The 15,758-nt window shown below is 49.3% G+C and overlaps 1 protein-coding gene and 1 long non-coding RNA gene across 3 annotated transcripts in view; one reads left to right on the top strand and one right to left on the bottom strand.

The window, feature by feature from the left end:
* The window catches only part of ccbe1 (collagen and calcium binding EGF domains 1), a 47,749-nt gene that overhangs the window by 17,334 nt on the left and 14,657 nt on the right, over positions 1–15,758 (top strand). For both annotated transcript variants that reach the window (XM_076988846.1, XM_076988848.1), the window contains 2 exons: positions 13,863–13,915; positions 14,737–14,871. In XM_076988846.1, the coding sequence (XP_076844961.1) occupies positions 13,863–13,915; positions 14,737–14,871 (188 nt within the window). The remainder of the gene's footprint in view (positions 1–13,862; positions 13,916–14,736; positions 14,872–15,758) is intronic.
* On the bottom strand, positions 2,669–6,155 carry LOC143490284 (uncharacterized). The gene is made up of 3 exons (XR_013124916.1): positions 5,615–6,155; positions 4,533–4,635; positions 2,669–3,279 (listed from the first exon to the last, which is right to left on the bottom strand). It is a non-coding gene; the product is annotated as an uncharacterized LOC143490284 (long non-coding RNA).

Here is a 15,758-nt window from a genome sequence, read left to right as displayed (position 1 = left end):
CAAATTGTCGTGGATGATTTATCTCATTGTACATTTTGCCAGATGGATGATAATTCTGGTCTACAACTGGGTGTATTAGGAATATGAAGTTTTACGATGATTTCTGTTACGTGCAGAGTTGTGTGTGATCCCTGTATAATGGATCTCAGTCGATTGTGAACCATTAGTTTAATATCCACTTACAAGGCAAGTTCTTCTGGTCCCTGCGTAAAAACACTCCAGCATAATTATAAGTGCCAAACAAAAACTGTTGTAGCTGAGTTTAAATAGAAGTCCCCAGACGCCTGATCAGGAAAAAGCCCTGATGCAGGAATGACCTGAAAGATTAAAGAAAGTAACTTGAGGAAGAAGACATCCATACCAGTGAAGAAATGCCTAAAATCAGTTATACCTCTCCAGCATAGAGAGACGAAGTCATGGAGAAATTGCCACAAACAAGAGTGTGTGTTCAATTGACTGGTTATAGCTGAAGGAGGGAGTATGAAACTCTAGAAGGAGGGAGTATGAAACTCTAGAAGGAGGGAGTATGAAACTCTAGAAGGAGGGAGTATGAACCTCTAGAAGGAGTAAAAGAACTTTGAGAGCTTTGGAGGGAATTCAAGCTGGATCCCCTTTACCCAGAGAGCCAAGAGACAGCAGGAGAAGCTGAGTGGAGGAGACCGGGGGTGTTGGGGGGGGTTTAGGGGAGGAGAGTTAGGGGGTGTTGGGGGAGGGGAGTTGGGGGTGTTGGGGAGGAGTGTTGGGGGTTTAGGGGAGGAGTGTTGGGGGTGTTGGGGAGGAGTGTTGGGGGTTTAGGGGAGGAGTGTTGGGGGTGATGGGGGAGGAGTATTGGGGGTGTTGGGGAGGAGTGTTGGGGGAGGAGAGTTGGGGGTTTACGGGAGGAGTGTTGGGGGTGATGGGGGAGGAGTGTTGGGAGTTTACGGGAGAAGTGTTGGGGGTGATGGGGGAGGAGTGTTGGGGGTTTACGGGAGGAGTGTTGGGGGTGATGGGGGAGGAGTATTGGGGGTGTTGGGGAGGAGTGTTGGGGGTTTAGGGGAGGAGTGTTGGGGGTTTACGGGAGGAGTGTTGGGGGTGTTGGGGGAGGAGTGTTGGGGTGTTGGGGAGGAGTGTTGGGGGTTTACGGGATGAGTGTTGGGGGTGTTGGGAGTGTTGGGGAGGAGTGTTGGGGGTTTAGGGGAGGAGTGTTGGGGGAGGAGAGTTGGGGGTGTTGGGGAGGAGTGTTGGGGGTTTAGGGGAGGAGTGTTGGGAGTGTTGAGTTGTTGGGGGTTTAGGGGAGGAGTGTTGGGGTGTTGGGGAGGAGAGTTGGGGGTGTTGGGGAGGAGTGTTGGGGGAGGAGAGTTGGGGGTGTAGGGGAGGAGTGTTGGGGTTTAGGGGAGGTGTGTTGGGGTGCTGGGGAGTGTTGGGGGAGGAGAGTTGGGGGTGTTGGGGAGGAGTGTTGGGGAGGAGAGTTGGGGGTGTTGGGGAGGAGTGTTGGGGGTTTAGGGGAGGAGTGTTGGGGGTGTTGGGGAGGAGTGTTGGGGTGTTGGGGGAGGAATGTTGGGGGTTTAGGGGAGGAGTGTTGGGGTGTTGGGGGAGGAGAGTAGGGGGTGTTGGGGAGGAGTGTTGGGGGTGTTGGGGGAGGAGTGTTGGGTGTTTAGGGGAGGAGTGTTGGGGGTGTTGGGGGTTTAGGGGAGGAGTGTTGGGGGTGTTGGTGGAGGAGTGTTGGGGGTTTAGGGGAGGAGTGTTGGGGGTGTTGGGGGTTTAGGGGAGGAGTGTTGGGGGTGTTGGGGAGGAGTGTTGGGGGTGTTGGGTGTTTAGGGGAGGAGTGTTGGGAGTTTAGGGGAGGAGTGTTGGGGGTGTTGGGGAGGAGTGTTGGGGGTTTAGGGGAGGAGTGTTGGGGGTTTAAGGGAGGAGTGTTGGGGTGTTGGGGAGGAGAGTAGGGGGTGTTGGTTGTTTAGGGGAGGAGTGTTGGGAGTTTAGGGGAGGAGTGTTGGGGTGTTGGGGAGGAGTGTTGGGGTGTTGGGGGTGTTGGAGGTGTATAATGGGATGTTTGGAATTTCGGACATGAACTTCACTTACAGCAAAACTCATTTCATAATTTTCTGCATACATCTATGTATCCACTAGTACGTGTTATGACAGATATATCCCAGATACATATACATCATCCAAAAGCAAAATATATTTTTTAAAGACTGAATTGTAATAAAAAATTGCAGCCCCTAAGTTTTCAGAGGTTCCTTTTTTCATAATTTATGTCTTCCTGTAGAATTATTCCCAGCATGCCGTGCACTAGGAGCACTGGAGGATTTGTTTTCCAGCAGCGACATTCCACTGGGTCGTGGCCAGCTGTGAACGAGTTTGATCGGACCACTCAGACGGGCCTCAGCCCGTGCACAGCAGACAGATGACAGCTTGAAACTGACCAGTGCAAGACTTGCTTTGCCAAGCGTCTGGTGAGGAGTGATCTGAGGGTTCTCTCTGTGCTCCCCGAGCAGGTTGGTCATGTAGAGGAGAGCTGGCTGTAACTCCGGGTCGTTGGTTCTCTTTGAGGAATTCGGAGGGAAACGACTTGTTTGTCTTTAGCCTCTGATGACACATGGGTAGTGTTACATCTCGAAGGAAGATGTGTGTATCTCTGTGGTTACAGGCACCTCAGTGAGATGGATTAAGTAGCAAAACATTTAGAGAAACAGACTGAATGAGTTTTATTTGTTTTGACCTCGCATTGCAGTTTATTTACATGTGCAGTCTGAGTGAAATGAGCCCACACATGCACATACAGTGTGTGTGTGTGTGTGTGTGTGTGTGTGTGTGTGTGTGTGTGTGTGTGTGTACGAGTCTGTTCCATACATAGTGTGCTTACACTTCCTCAGTTTTGTACAGGATTTATATTCTAGGTTGTTGTTTATCTGCCTACTATGAAGAGTCAGGTGCACATCAGACGTGTTCTAACGTTTGCTCAGTCATCTACACTACACGCCTGTTCGTTATTGTTTTTGGATCTTTAGTTGTTTACAGGACACAGGAATGTATGTGTGTGTAGGAAACAGAGCGGAGAGAAGGCAAGCAGTGAGCCAAGTGCCTTCCGGAACTTTTTGGAACTCTTCAAAGCTCTTCGGAACTTTTTGCAGCTTTTCAGAAATTTTGGAACTCTCCGAAACTCTTTGCAGCTTTTCAAAACTCTTCGGAACTCTTTGCAGCTTTTCGGAAATTTTCAGAACTCTTCGGAACTCTCTGCAGCTTTTCAGAACTCTTTGGCCCTCTTCGGGAACTCCAGATTCATCGCCAGTGACTCACCTGTCAGGCACACATGTATTCTGTAAATGTTGAGCATGTCCACTCATAATTGATGAACGTCTTTTTTGGGTCATCTTTCTTCCTGCTGTGCTGATATTCTGTTGTAGAATTATACTGACCTGATGACTTATGAGTTCGAACGTAAACTTGGAATACAGTAAAATTACAGCAAAATCTGGTATAACGGTTTACATGTCATTGTGCCAGTATCGAGACTACCTTGCCAGCTAAACAGGGAATAAAACATTAAAACAATAAAACCCTTTGAATGTGTTTTTATGTATCAGCAGTGGTCCTCGTGTGTCTCTATGAGCGGTCCTCGTCTGTCTCTAAGAGCGGTCCTCGTGCGTCTCTATGAGCGGTCCTCGTGCGTCTCTATGAGCGGTCCTCGTGTGTCTCTATGAGCGATCTTCGTGCGTCTCTATGAGCGGTCCTCGTGCGTCTCTATGAGCGGTCCTCGTGCGTCTCTATGAGCGGTCCTCGTGCGTCTCTATGAGCGGTCCTCGTGCGTCTCTATGAGCGATCTTCGTGCGTCTCTATGAGCGGTCCTCATGTGTCTCTATGAGCGGTCCTCGTGCGTCTCTATGAGCGGTCCTCGTGCGTCTCTATGAGCGGTCCTCGTGCGTCTCTATGAGCGGTCCTCGTCTGTCTCTAAGAGCGGTCCTCGTGCGTCTCTATGAGCGGTCCTCGTGCGTCTCTATGAGCGGTCCTCGTGCGTCTCTATGAGCGGTCCTCGTGCGTCTCTATGAGCGGTCCTCGTCTGTCTCTAAGAGCGGTCCTCGTGCGTCTCTATGAGCGGTCCTCGTGCATCTCTATGAGCGGTCCTCGTCTGTCTCTAAGAGCGGTCCTCGTGCGTCTCTATGAGCGGTCCTCGTGCGTCTCTATGAGCGGTCCTCGTGCGTCTCTATGAGCGGTCCTCGTGCGTCTCTATGAGCGGTCCTCGTGTGTCTCTATGAGCGATCTTCGTGCGTCTCTATGAGCGGTCCTCGTGCGTCTCTATGACCGGTCCTTGTGCGTCTCTATGAGCGGTCCTCATGTGTCTCTATGAGCGGTCCTCGTGCGTCTCTATGAGCGGTCCTCGTGCGTCTCTATGAGCGGTCCTCATGTGTCTCTATGAGCGGTCCTCGTGTGTCTCTATGAGCGGTCCTCGTGCGTCTTTATGAGCGGTCCTCGTGCGTCTTTATGAGCGGTCCTCGTGTGTCTCTATGAGCGGTCCTCGTGTGGATTGATCCAGATCCTCCCAAAACAAGCACCTGGTCTACAGTGGTGTCCAACAGCCATGACGTCACGCTGACTGCTGAGAGAACACTGCTGCCTTCCTCCCCAGAGTCTGTGTCTTCCTACAGTACCACACTCCTTATAGATGTGGGTGGTGTGATGGGAACGAGAGAGAGAGAGAGAGAGAGAGAGAGAGAGAGAGAGAACTAGAAGAAAACGCTGAACATCTGGGCTCAGTGTGCAGTTTGGTGTAATGTAAAATGTGTGTGTGTGTCTGGCTATTTTGATCTGAAATATGGTTGATGCACATCCCTCAGAAACACAGAATACTGGCGTATCTAATGAGAATTCTTAAAGATCTCCCAGAGCATAAGAGAGAAACAGAATGGTGAGACAAGAAGAAAAAGAGAGAGAGGAAGGAGAAAGGGAGAGAGAGAGAGAGATAGAGAAAGGGGGAGAGAGATGGAAGGGGGAGAGAGATAGAGAGGAAAGAGAAAGGGGGAGAGAGCAAGTTAAAGGAAAAGAATGAATCTATTTTGTTGTCAGTGGTTCAGTACAAGGGGCTAAAGCTATTATCACAAGTTAAAAATACTGCACATTATTGCACATCTGTCCTTTATCACACTGCTAAAAATACATCCCTTTACACCCCCCACACACACACACACACACACACACACACACACACAAACAGTGTCATGCTGATGAGTGATGGTTCTTTATACAGCACTTTTAGTGTGTGTGTGTGTGTGTGTGTGTGTGTGTGTGTGTGTGTGTGTGTGTGCATGCGCGTGAGCACGTGTGCGTGTGTTTGTGTGTACATGCTTGTGTGTGTGTGTGTGCATGCTTGTGTGTGTGTGTGCATGCTTGTGTGTGTGTGTGTGTGTATGTGCATGTGTGTGAGTGTGTGTGTGTGTGTGCATTTGTGTGTGCATATTTGTGTGTGTGTATGCATGCTTGTGTGTGTGTGTGTGTGTGTGTGTGCGTATGTGCATGTGTGTGTGAGTGTGTGTGTGTGTGTGTGTGTGTCTAGGTTCAGCTGCAGACGCTCATGTTTGTGGGAAGAGAGATCAGATGAGTTGACTGCTGCTCTTTACGGTGTTAAATAGTGTTTCACCTTCCCAAAGTCCTCGTATAATCCGTGTTTCACATCATCTTCCTCCCAGCACATCTTCACGCGCCTCCCAGTGGCAACGCAGGTGGGCGTCTGTGGGAAGATTTGGGTTGTTGAGTATGTAGAGTTTTTGTGGGGCTGTGAGCTCTTCACACTGACGAGGCTCAGAAATGCTCCCTGATGCCAGACAAAACCTTTTTTTCTTTCTTTATTTGCTGAATTATTCCAGAACCATCCGCAGTCAGTCCTCTGTGTTCTGGGTGCTCCTGCTTATTTGTCAACATGTTCTCTGAGCTGAAGATTTACACATACGACTGGACACCGTTCCTCTGGGAACATGTTCCTTAAACACCCCCCCCTCCCCCACACACACACACACACACACGTCTGTGTCATCTCTCTGTGCTGGCGTGTGGCCTCCTCATTGTGACACTGGCTGGTGTTTGCATCGTAGCGAAAATACTTAATATTTGAAAAAATATTAATGTGTCACAAATACATTAACAATGACCCTTGTCTCATCTGGCCGAGCTACCATCACTGCACAAACAATTCAAAACACTACACACAAAACACTGTACACTATACACAAACACTACACACTACACAAACACTATACACAAAATGTGTGTGTGTGTGTGTGTGTGTGTGTGTGTGTGTGTGTGTGTGTGTGTGTGTGTGTGTGTGTGTGTGTGTGTGTGTGTGTGTGTGTGGGCAGCTAAGGTCACTCTAGTGCAGGGGTACTCAACTGGCGGACCGCGGTCCGGATCCGGACCCGAACGCAGTCCTGTCCGGACCCAATCTCATTCCTGATTAACTGGATACGGACCAAAACAAAACCGTAGCATTTATTTCAGGGCTATTGAAAAAACACTCCGTCACGAGTGTTACGTTTGCCACCCCCGCTCAACAACTTACGTACGTGCACCTCTCGAATTTTGTAAAGCCTGGTTTATACTCGACGCGCCGCGAGCGGCGCGAGGGTCCGCGCGGCGAAAATGACGTAATCGCGGAGGCTCCGCCCGTGCGCGAGGGCATCGCGCGCTGTCGCGGCGCGAGGTCGTGCACCTCCCGAATTTTGTAACTTCGCGCGCGCGCCGCGCTTCAGCGCGATCAACAAAGTCATGTTTGCAGAGTTCATACACCTATACAAGGTGGAATTAAAGCACTTGTACGGCACTTTCAAGGCCCATTTAAATATTTTCCAGCACGATAAACATAATTAAGTTAAATATTAATATATATACTCGAAATAATTCGCTTTTTATCACATTATTTAATGGTTGTTTATTTTCAAAACGCCCAATCTTAACGTCTTCACGTTCTCTCATGTTTCGTCCTGGAATTACAAGAGGCTCGTATTTGTTAACGTAATTTCAACATTTTAATGTACTTTAGCCTAAATTCCACCACTTTTCAAACCTGAAACACAAAGCAACATCAAAATGCGTCAGGTAAATGTTCATTCCCCTTTTTTTGAGGGGTGTTTCTTTATACTACCACATATCATTTCGGACAACATTGCAAAGCCATATTTATGTTTGATGCCTGGTGTGTATATATACGGTCTCTGGTCAGGTAAAAATGTTCTTTCACCGGTTTTGCAAGGGTTTTTTATTCTCCACTGCCACCTATCGCCACCTATCGTTTCGGAGAACACTGCAGCGACGCTCGCGACGTTCGCGAAAGTATAAACGCCTACACCGCTCGCGCAGGGTCGCGCGAGGTGGGCGCAGTCGCGCGCTACGGTCGCTCGCGAAAGTATAAACCAGGCTTAACTTCGCGCCGCGCTTCAGCGCAATGAACAAAGTCACGTTTCATACACCTTTATAAGGTGGAATTAAAGCACTTGTACGTCACTTTCAAGGTCCATTTCAATATTTCCCAGCATGTTAAACATAATTAAGTTAAATATTTATACATATACTCGAAATAATTCGCTTTTTTATCACATTATTTAATGGTTGTTTATTTTCAAAACGCCCAGACATCTTCACGTTCTCTCATGTTTCGTCCTGGAATTACAAGAGGTTCGTATTTGTTAACGTATCGTTTCGGACAACACTGCAAAGCCATATTTATGTTTGATGCCTGGTGTATATATATACGGTCTCTGGTCAGGTAAAAATGTTCTTTCCCCGGTTTTGCAGAGGTTTTTTATTCTCCACTGCCACCTATTGCCACCTATCGTTTCGGAGAACACTGCAGCGACGCTCGCGACGTTCGCGAAAGTATAAACGCCTACACTGCTCGCGCAGGGTCGCACGAGGTGGGCGGAGCCGCGCGCTACGGTCGCTCGCGAAAGTATAAACCAGGCTTTACGTTCGCCACCCCCGCCGCACCGGACCTCAGGGCACAGGTATCTGCCAAAATTGGACCGCGGACGAATTTAGTTGAGTACGCCTGCTCTAGTGTAAGTCTGGGTTTGTCCTAGTAACTCAATCCTCATCAGTGGGGAACATGTAGAAAGGGCAGGAGGGAGAAAAACACAGGTGCTTTCACACCAGCTAACCAGACCTGACTGGACTGCCCTCCAGTGAGGACAGAGACAGAGAGAGAGACACGGAGAAGGAGAGAGGGAGACAAGGGAGGGAGGAAGAGAGAGAGAGAGGACCAGAGAAAATGAAAGGCAAAATAGCTTCTTCTTCTTCTTCTTCTTCTTCTTCTTCTTCTCTCGGTGGTGTTAATGAGACATCTCTTACGCGTGTGTGTGTCTCTGCATGTATACATACACGTGTGCATGTGTGCGTATGTTCAAATACCTCAACTTGACTTGTTCCACTCCAGAGCAAATTCACAGGGCAGGTGGCCCTCACATCAATGTCAGTAATAACTCCAGGTGTGCTTGGTACAGTGACAGCTAGTTTTATTAAACTCATCAGTAACAATAAACCATCTAGCTTCCCTGTGCTGTATTTCAGCTCAGCTCTCCACCCTGATTGCCTGAGACACTGTCTGTCCTGTCCCTCTCAGTCCTGTCCCTCTCAGTCCTGTCCCTCCCAGCCGGACAGCCTCTGAAGAGCACAGCCTGCTGCCCGTGAGGGTCCGTATGAGAAGGCTCACATGCATGAACTCCGCCCAGCAGAGTCAGAGCTGACTGGAGCCGTGATGGGAGGTGAGGGTGTGTCTGAGGTGAGGGTCTTGTCTGAGGTGAGGGTGTGTCTGAGGTGAGGGGTCTGTCTGAGGTGAAGGGTGTGTCTGAGGTGAGGGGTCTGTCTGAGGTGAAGGGTGTGTCTGAGGTGAGGGGTCTGTCTGAGGTGAGGGGTGTGTCTGAGGTGAGGGGTGTGTCTGAGGTGAGGGGTGTGTCTGAGGTGAGGGTGTGTCTGAGGTGAGGGTCTTGTCTGAGGTGAGGGTCTGTCTGAGGTGAGGGGTGTGTCTGAGGTGAAGGGTGTGTCTGAGGTGAGGGTGTGTCTGAGGCGCACATGTGAGCAATGACGTAGTGGTGGACGGGGCAGTAGGAAATAGCAGTTGTGAAGTTTGGGAAGACAAAGTGTTTCACTGAACACTGTATGACTGCTTCAGCCATTCTCTCTCTCTCTCTCTCTCTCTCTCTCTCTCTCTCTCTCTCTCTCTCTCTCTCTCTCTCTTTCTCTCACTCCCTCCCTTGCCCTGTCTCTGTGTCTATCTGTTTAATTCATTTAGTCTAGTTTATTAGCATGTTTTGTGTGCTCATGTGTATGGTTAATCTAGTCACTTAAGCTTAATAAGTATGTTTCACATGTTCACGTGTTTGGTTAGTTTAGCGCGTGTCATGTCTTCTTTCTCTTGTTCCGTACTGATGCAACAATATAAGGGATATTCCCTTTCCTAAATAAAATAAAATAAAATAAATGGGTTATAAGGTCAAAGCCTCTCTTTGTCTCTCTCTCGCTCTCTCTCTCTCACTCTCTCTCTCTCTCTCTCACTCTCTCACACTCTCACTCTCTCTCTCTCTCTCTCTCTCTCTCTCTCTCATAAAGTATGGATGCAGTTAGTCAGAAGGTTTTTCTCTTTGAGCTATCTGACCTGTGCTAATCTGTTTCAGTGGGGGTTAAACCTCTTGAGGCAGAGGCACATCTGGAACACACCACCACCTCCACCACCACCTCCACCCCTCTAATGCTACACACCGTAGAAGTGCCAGCCCCGCACCTTCCTCCTCCGCACATCCTGTTTGTGTGGTAGTCTCTGTGGTCAGGCTACTGTAGGAGGGCACTGGGACAACCACTGAACTGCTATGGCCGTGAGATTCACGTGCAATGTGCACGCGTGTTATCAGACTGCACACGACGACACCCGTGTGTGTCATTTTGTAAGTGCATGCGTGTGTAAGCCTGTGCTGGATCAGTCCAGACGTGCTTTATGTCATTGACCCAGGCTAAAGTCCAGCAGCTCTGTGTTAGTATGGGTCATATCCTCCTGACCACATCCTGCTAACCCCACACAAATTCGTTTTTAACAATTATTTAACTAACTGATTTAATCAAAGAGTCACAACGGTTGGATGTGTGTTTAAATTATTTTTCATTTCTCATTAGGGCTGCACGATTAATCGTATTTTTATCGTTATCGCGATGTGAAGTTTCACGATAAACACATCGAAAGAGCCACGATAACTCCTTGAATAACAGCAAACTCAAATTGCGTTATCCTCGTCCAGCAATAGAGGGAGCTATTCGCGCTGCAGACTATGATCACGTGACGTAAGTAGGCAAGAGGCAGAGTGAGGCAGAGTTGCCAGGTTCGCGGTTTTCACGCCAAATTGGGCTTATTTGAAAATCCAGCCGCGGGTAAAAATTCTGGGGCCGCGGGATGCGGTTTTTTGGGCTACTTTTGAGTTGGGCTACTGCGGAAGTTACAAGTCAACACTAAGAATCGATCACGATATAATACTCAATTTGTCTCCAGTTCACACTCGCAACACACCCCCCCCCCCCCCCCCCCCCCGCCGACAACTTACACTCGCAGATTTTGTGCGGAAAACTTTTGTAGGACCTGGCAACCCTGGAGTGGGGTGAACACGCTCATCAGACACGCGATTTGGTTTAAGCCTGGTTTACACTTGATGCGGCGCGAGGGTCCGGGAGGCGAAAAAAACGTAATTGCGGTGGCTTCGCCCGTGTGCAATTGCCTCGCGCGCTGTCGATTCACGAGGTCGTGCACCTCTCGAATTTTGTAAGTTCGCGCGCCGCGTCTCGGCGCAATGAGAACAGTCATGTTTGCAGGGTTCATACATCTATACAAGGTGGAATTCAAGCACTTGTACGTCACTTTCAAGGTCCATTTCAATAATTCCCAGCACGTTATTGAATTAAATATTTATACATATACTCTAAATGATTCGAAATAATTAGCTTTTTTATCACATTATTTAATGGATATTTATTTTCAAAACGCCCAATCTTAACGTCTTCACGTTCTCTCATGTTTCGTCCTGGAATTACAAGAGGCTCATATTTGTTAACGTAATACAAGAGAATTGTTCAGTCAGACAGATATTTGTTGTGAAACGAAGTAGTTACAATTTCAAGCCTTTTCAAATACTTTAGCCTAAATTCCAGCACTTTTCAAACCTGAAACACAAAGCAACATTAAAATTCGTCAGGTAAAAGTTCATTCCCCTGTATTTGAGGGGTGTTTTTTTATACTACTAGGCCTACATATCGTTTCGGACAACACTGCAAAGAATGTGACACGGCAAGATTAAACGCTTCCGCCGTTCGCGGAGGTTAACGAGGTGTGCGGAGTCGCTCACTCGTGAAAGTATAAACCTAGATTGAATCTATTGTTGAATAAACCTGCAAAATATTTGGAATTATTCTGGATTCATTACACAGTAAAAAACAAAACAAATTAACGTGCTGCTGTTCAGAGAGACACTACATTTCTGTATTTTAATCTTAATTTATCGTGGTTCACATCGATATCGGGATATCCAACAACGTTATCGCACATCGCAATTCTAGTCCATATCGTGCACCCCTATTTCTCATTAGTTTTACTGAACTGCAAAAAAGATGTTTGGGGTCAGACTCTGTAAAAGACACACACACACACACACACACACACACACACACTCTCACACACACACACACTCTATTGTGGCCCACTCTATTTGAGATTTGTGTGTCTGAGACTCTTTCTCCTCCCCATCGTCCTGAGAGGTTTTCACCCCTGATCGTGTGTCTGGTGGGAGCCCAGGGGCCCCACATGCCTCCTCATCAACCTCTGTGGGCTTGTTGGTGTTAAAATACTCCCTGACCCCCCACACACCTGCGCCCCTCCCCCCACACACCTGCGCCCCTCCCTCCACACACCTGCCACCCCTCCCCCACACACCTGTTCCTCCCCCACACACCTGCGCCCCTCCCCCACACACCTGTTCCTCCCCCCCACACACCTGCGCCCCTCCCTCCACACACCTGTGCCCCCTCCCCCCACACACCTGCGCCCCTCCCCCACACACCTGCACCCCTCCCCCACACACCTGCGCCCCTCCCTCCACACACCTGTGCCCCTCCCCCCACACACCTGTGCCCCTCCCCCCCACACACCTGCGCCCCTCCCTCCACACACCTGCTCCCCTCCCCCCACACACCTGTTCCTCCCCCACACACCTGCACCCCTCCCCCCACACACCTGCTCCCCTCCCCCCACACACCTGTTCCTTCCTCCACACACCTGCACCCTTCCCCCCACACACACCTGCCCCCCCACACACACCTGCTCCTCCCCCACACACACCTGCCCCCCCACACACACCTGCCCTCCCCCACACACCTGTTCCTTCCTCCACACACCTGCACCCCTCCCCCCACACACACCTGCCCCCCCACACACACCTGCCCCCCCACACACACCTGCTCCTCCCCCACACACACCTGCTCCTCCCCCACACACACCTGCCCCCCCCACACACACCTGCTCCCCCCCCACACACCTCCTCCCCTCCCACACACACCTGCCCCCCCACACACACCTGCTCCTCCCCCACACACCTGCTCCTCCCCCACACACACCTGCTCCTCCCCCACACACACATGCTCCCCCCCACACACACCTGCTCCCCCCCCACACACCTCCTCCCCTCCCACCACACACACCTGCCCCCCCACACACACCTGCTCCTCCCCCACACACACCTGCTCCTCCCCCACACACACCTGCCCCCCCACACACACACCTGCCCCCCCCACACCTCCTCCCCTCCCCCCCATGATTAAACATCTGGATTTTAAGCTAGTGTGTGTGTGTGTGTGTGTGTGTGTGTGTGTGTGTGTGTGTGTGTGTGTGTGTAGGTGTGTGTGTGTGTGTGTGCGCAGTCCTCAGTCCAAGTACCGTTCCAGTCCTCGGGTATCAGACCCTTTAACACGCTGGAATGATCTTATCTTAATGCTCTTTGTTTCTCAATGTGTGAAACGTTCCAAGTTCTCCTTGTTCTGGTGGGGCAGATTGAGCTGTTTCAGGCTAAACGTTTTGGATGCCGGAGTAATGAGGTGGGTCTCGTGTAGGCTGTCGGGTTTACATCAGTTCGCTGGAGCGCCTACCAGTCCGCTACGTGTCGGGCCCAGCTAACCGAACCACGCGTGTCCGAAATCATAACCAGGACGGGGAAAAGGAGGAGTGGATGGATGCTGATTTATTCTGAGACAGACTTGCAGAGATGTTTGTCACAGTCTGTGAAATCAATACAAATATCAGAGGATTTGAGTTCATTCCGGTCTGCCCCTGTAGATGTGCTGTGCGCTCTTGTATAACGTTCATACACAGTGAAAGAAATGGCCTATGCCTTTTCTCGGGTCAAAAAAATCTCTGGATCTTTTTTGGAAAGTGATGAGTAATACTCACTGAAATGTGTTTGTGACTGCATGACTAGTGTTATAAAACACTGAACCTGTTGCACTGCGTGAATTAAAACAGCTGCACTGCACGGGCTGGAGTTAATCATCTCTCTTTAACGCTCAAAACGAGTCGGGCCCAAGGACGGACTCACCCGGTGACCCGAGAGCGGAATTCACCGTGCTGCCTGAGAGGTGAAGCGTGCACGTGCGGCAGGATAAGCGCGCGCTGCTGTTCGCCTGCGCGTGGACAGGGACGCGGTTCACATCAAAGCAGCAGAGCGCTCGCGCGTTAACGGGGCGTTTGGGTGCGCGCTACAAATGAATCAGAGCTTCCGTTCTCTTTACTACGCTTCACCGACTACGTGTGTGTCCCATATTTAGCGTTTCGATCCAATAATTCGCTTGTTTGTTTTATTATGTTTTGTTTTTAGGAAGAAGTGCTGCGAGGGTTTTAAGTTCGTCTTGGGACAGTGCATTCCAGAAGGTAGGAGTCCATCCTCAACCCCTCCTGGACCCCGCTGGGCTCGGTTCGAAATGTTTCCCCTCACGTCCCATGGGCCTAAACGGAATCACCCTGAAAACTCTACCGCAGTTTGTACCACGCTGCTTTAACCTTTTTCTGAACACCTAAACTTGGCATCCTTTTGCACATATAACGATTATTTAATTATCGTGAGATTTTTACAGGGTGGCATTATAAAAGGGTGTACGTTAAAAGTTCATTAAAAGCAAAATCATTTTCTTTACGTTTGTGTTTGGAGTTCAAACCACTGACACGGTTTTACAGAACTGTCTTCATTGCGCTTGAAATGTCTCCAACAGTTCTCATGTCGTTCGCAGTAGTGATGGGTTTTTATGTTTCTGTGAGGGTTCAGTGGTTTTCTGCTGTCCTCACCTGCTCCGACGGCCCTGATGAGAAACACAGGGCTGCACACACACGGGGCTGCAGTCTGTCCGAGACCGCATTCTTTCCCAGAGTCTAATATAGACCCGCAGTGCGCGCCGCTGCGCGTCCTCTCACGGGGACGAGCACATGACGTATTCGGCGGTGCTCTGTTGCGCGTTACAGACGGTGTGGGAAACAGTGTCGGTTATTCATATAATGACAACTGTATTATTGTATTGCGTTTTATTACAGTGTGATGTTACATTTGTGACTTTGTCTATTGTGCCCCATGACGTAGTTTTTATCATTGTTGTTGTTGTGTTATTGTGCCTGATTTTTGTTTGTTTGTTTTGTCTTGTCCTTTACCTTTTTTATTGTTGGGGGGGGGGCTTGTGCACATACGGTGCGCGCGCGTGTAGATTACGACGTGTGCGCTGGCGCCCCCTGTGAGCAGCAGTGTACTGACCACTTCGGGCGCGTGGTCTGCACCTGTTACCCTGGTTACCGTTACGACCGCGAGCGCCATAGAAACCGAGAGAAGCCATATTGCCTGGGTGAGTCGCACACAGACCAGTGCTCCATACCCGCCACTGATAAGCAACATCCTGTTAGACGACTCTTAATTAGATTTAAATGCATTATGCAAACTTGTTCAGTGTAAACTCTGCCACACACAAATGACCAAAGTAAATTAGTAGAAATGTCTGGGTAATGTCTGGATTATAGGCCAGTCTAGACAAAGCCATGAGGTCTGGATTATAGACCAGTCTAGATAAAGCTATGAGGTCTGGATTATAGACCAGTCTAGATAAAGCCATGAGGTCTGGATTAGGCCAGTCTAGATAAAGCCATGAGGTCTGGATTATAGGCCAGTCTAGATAAAGCCATGAAGTCTGGATTAGGACAGTCTAGATAAAGCCATGAGGTCTGTATTATAGGTCAGTCTATATAAAGCCATGAGGTCTGGATTAGGCCAGTCTAGATAAAACCATGAGGTCTGGATTATAGGCCAGTCTAGATAAAGCCATGAGGTTTGGATTATAGGCCAGTCTAGATAAAGCCATGAGGTCTGGATTATAGGCCAGTCTAGATAAAGCCATGAGGTCTGGATTATAGACCAGTCTAGATAAAGCCATGAGGTCTGGATTCTAGACCAGTCTAGATAAAGCCATGAGGTCTGGATTAGGCCAGTCTAGATAAATCCATGAGGTCTGGATTAGGCCAGTCTAGATAAAGCCATGAGGTCTGGATTATAGGCCAGTCTAGATAAAGCCATGAGGTCTGGATTATAGGCCAGTCTAGATAAAGCCATGAGGTCTGGATTAGGCCAGTCTAGATAAATCCATGAGGTCTGGATTAGGCCAGTCTAGATAAAGCCATGAGGTCTGTGTTATAGGCCAGTCTATATAAAGCCATGAGGTCTGGATTAGGCCAGTCTAGA

This window comes from Brachyhypopomus gauderio, unplaced genomic scaffold (genome assembly GCF_052324685.1).
Source record: "Brachyhypopomus gauderio isolate BG-103 unplaced genomic scaffold, BGAUD_0.2 sc64, whole genome shotgun sequence".
NCBI lineage: Eukaryota > Metazoa > Chordata > Actinopteri > Gymnotiformes > Hypopomidae > Brachyhypopomus > Brachyhypopomus gauderio.
The sequence above is the reverse complement of the archived record's forward strand: the minus strand, read 5'-3'. Positions and strand labels throughout refer to the sequence as shown.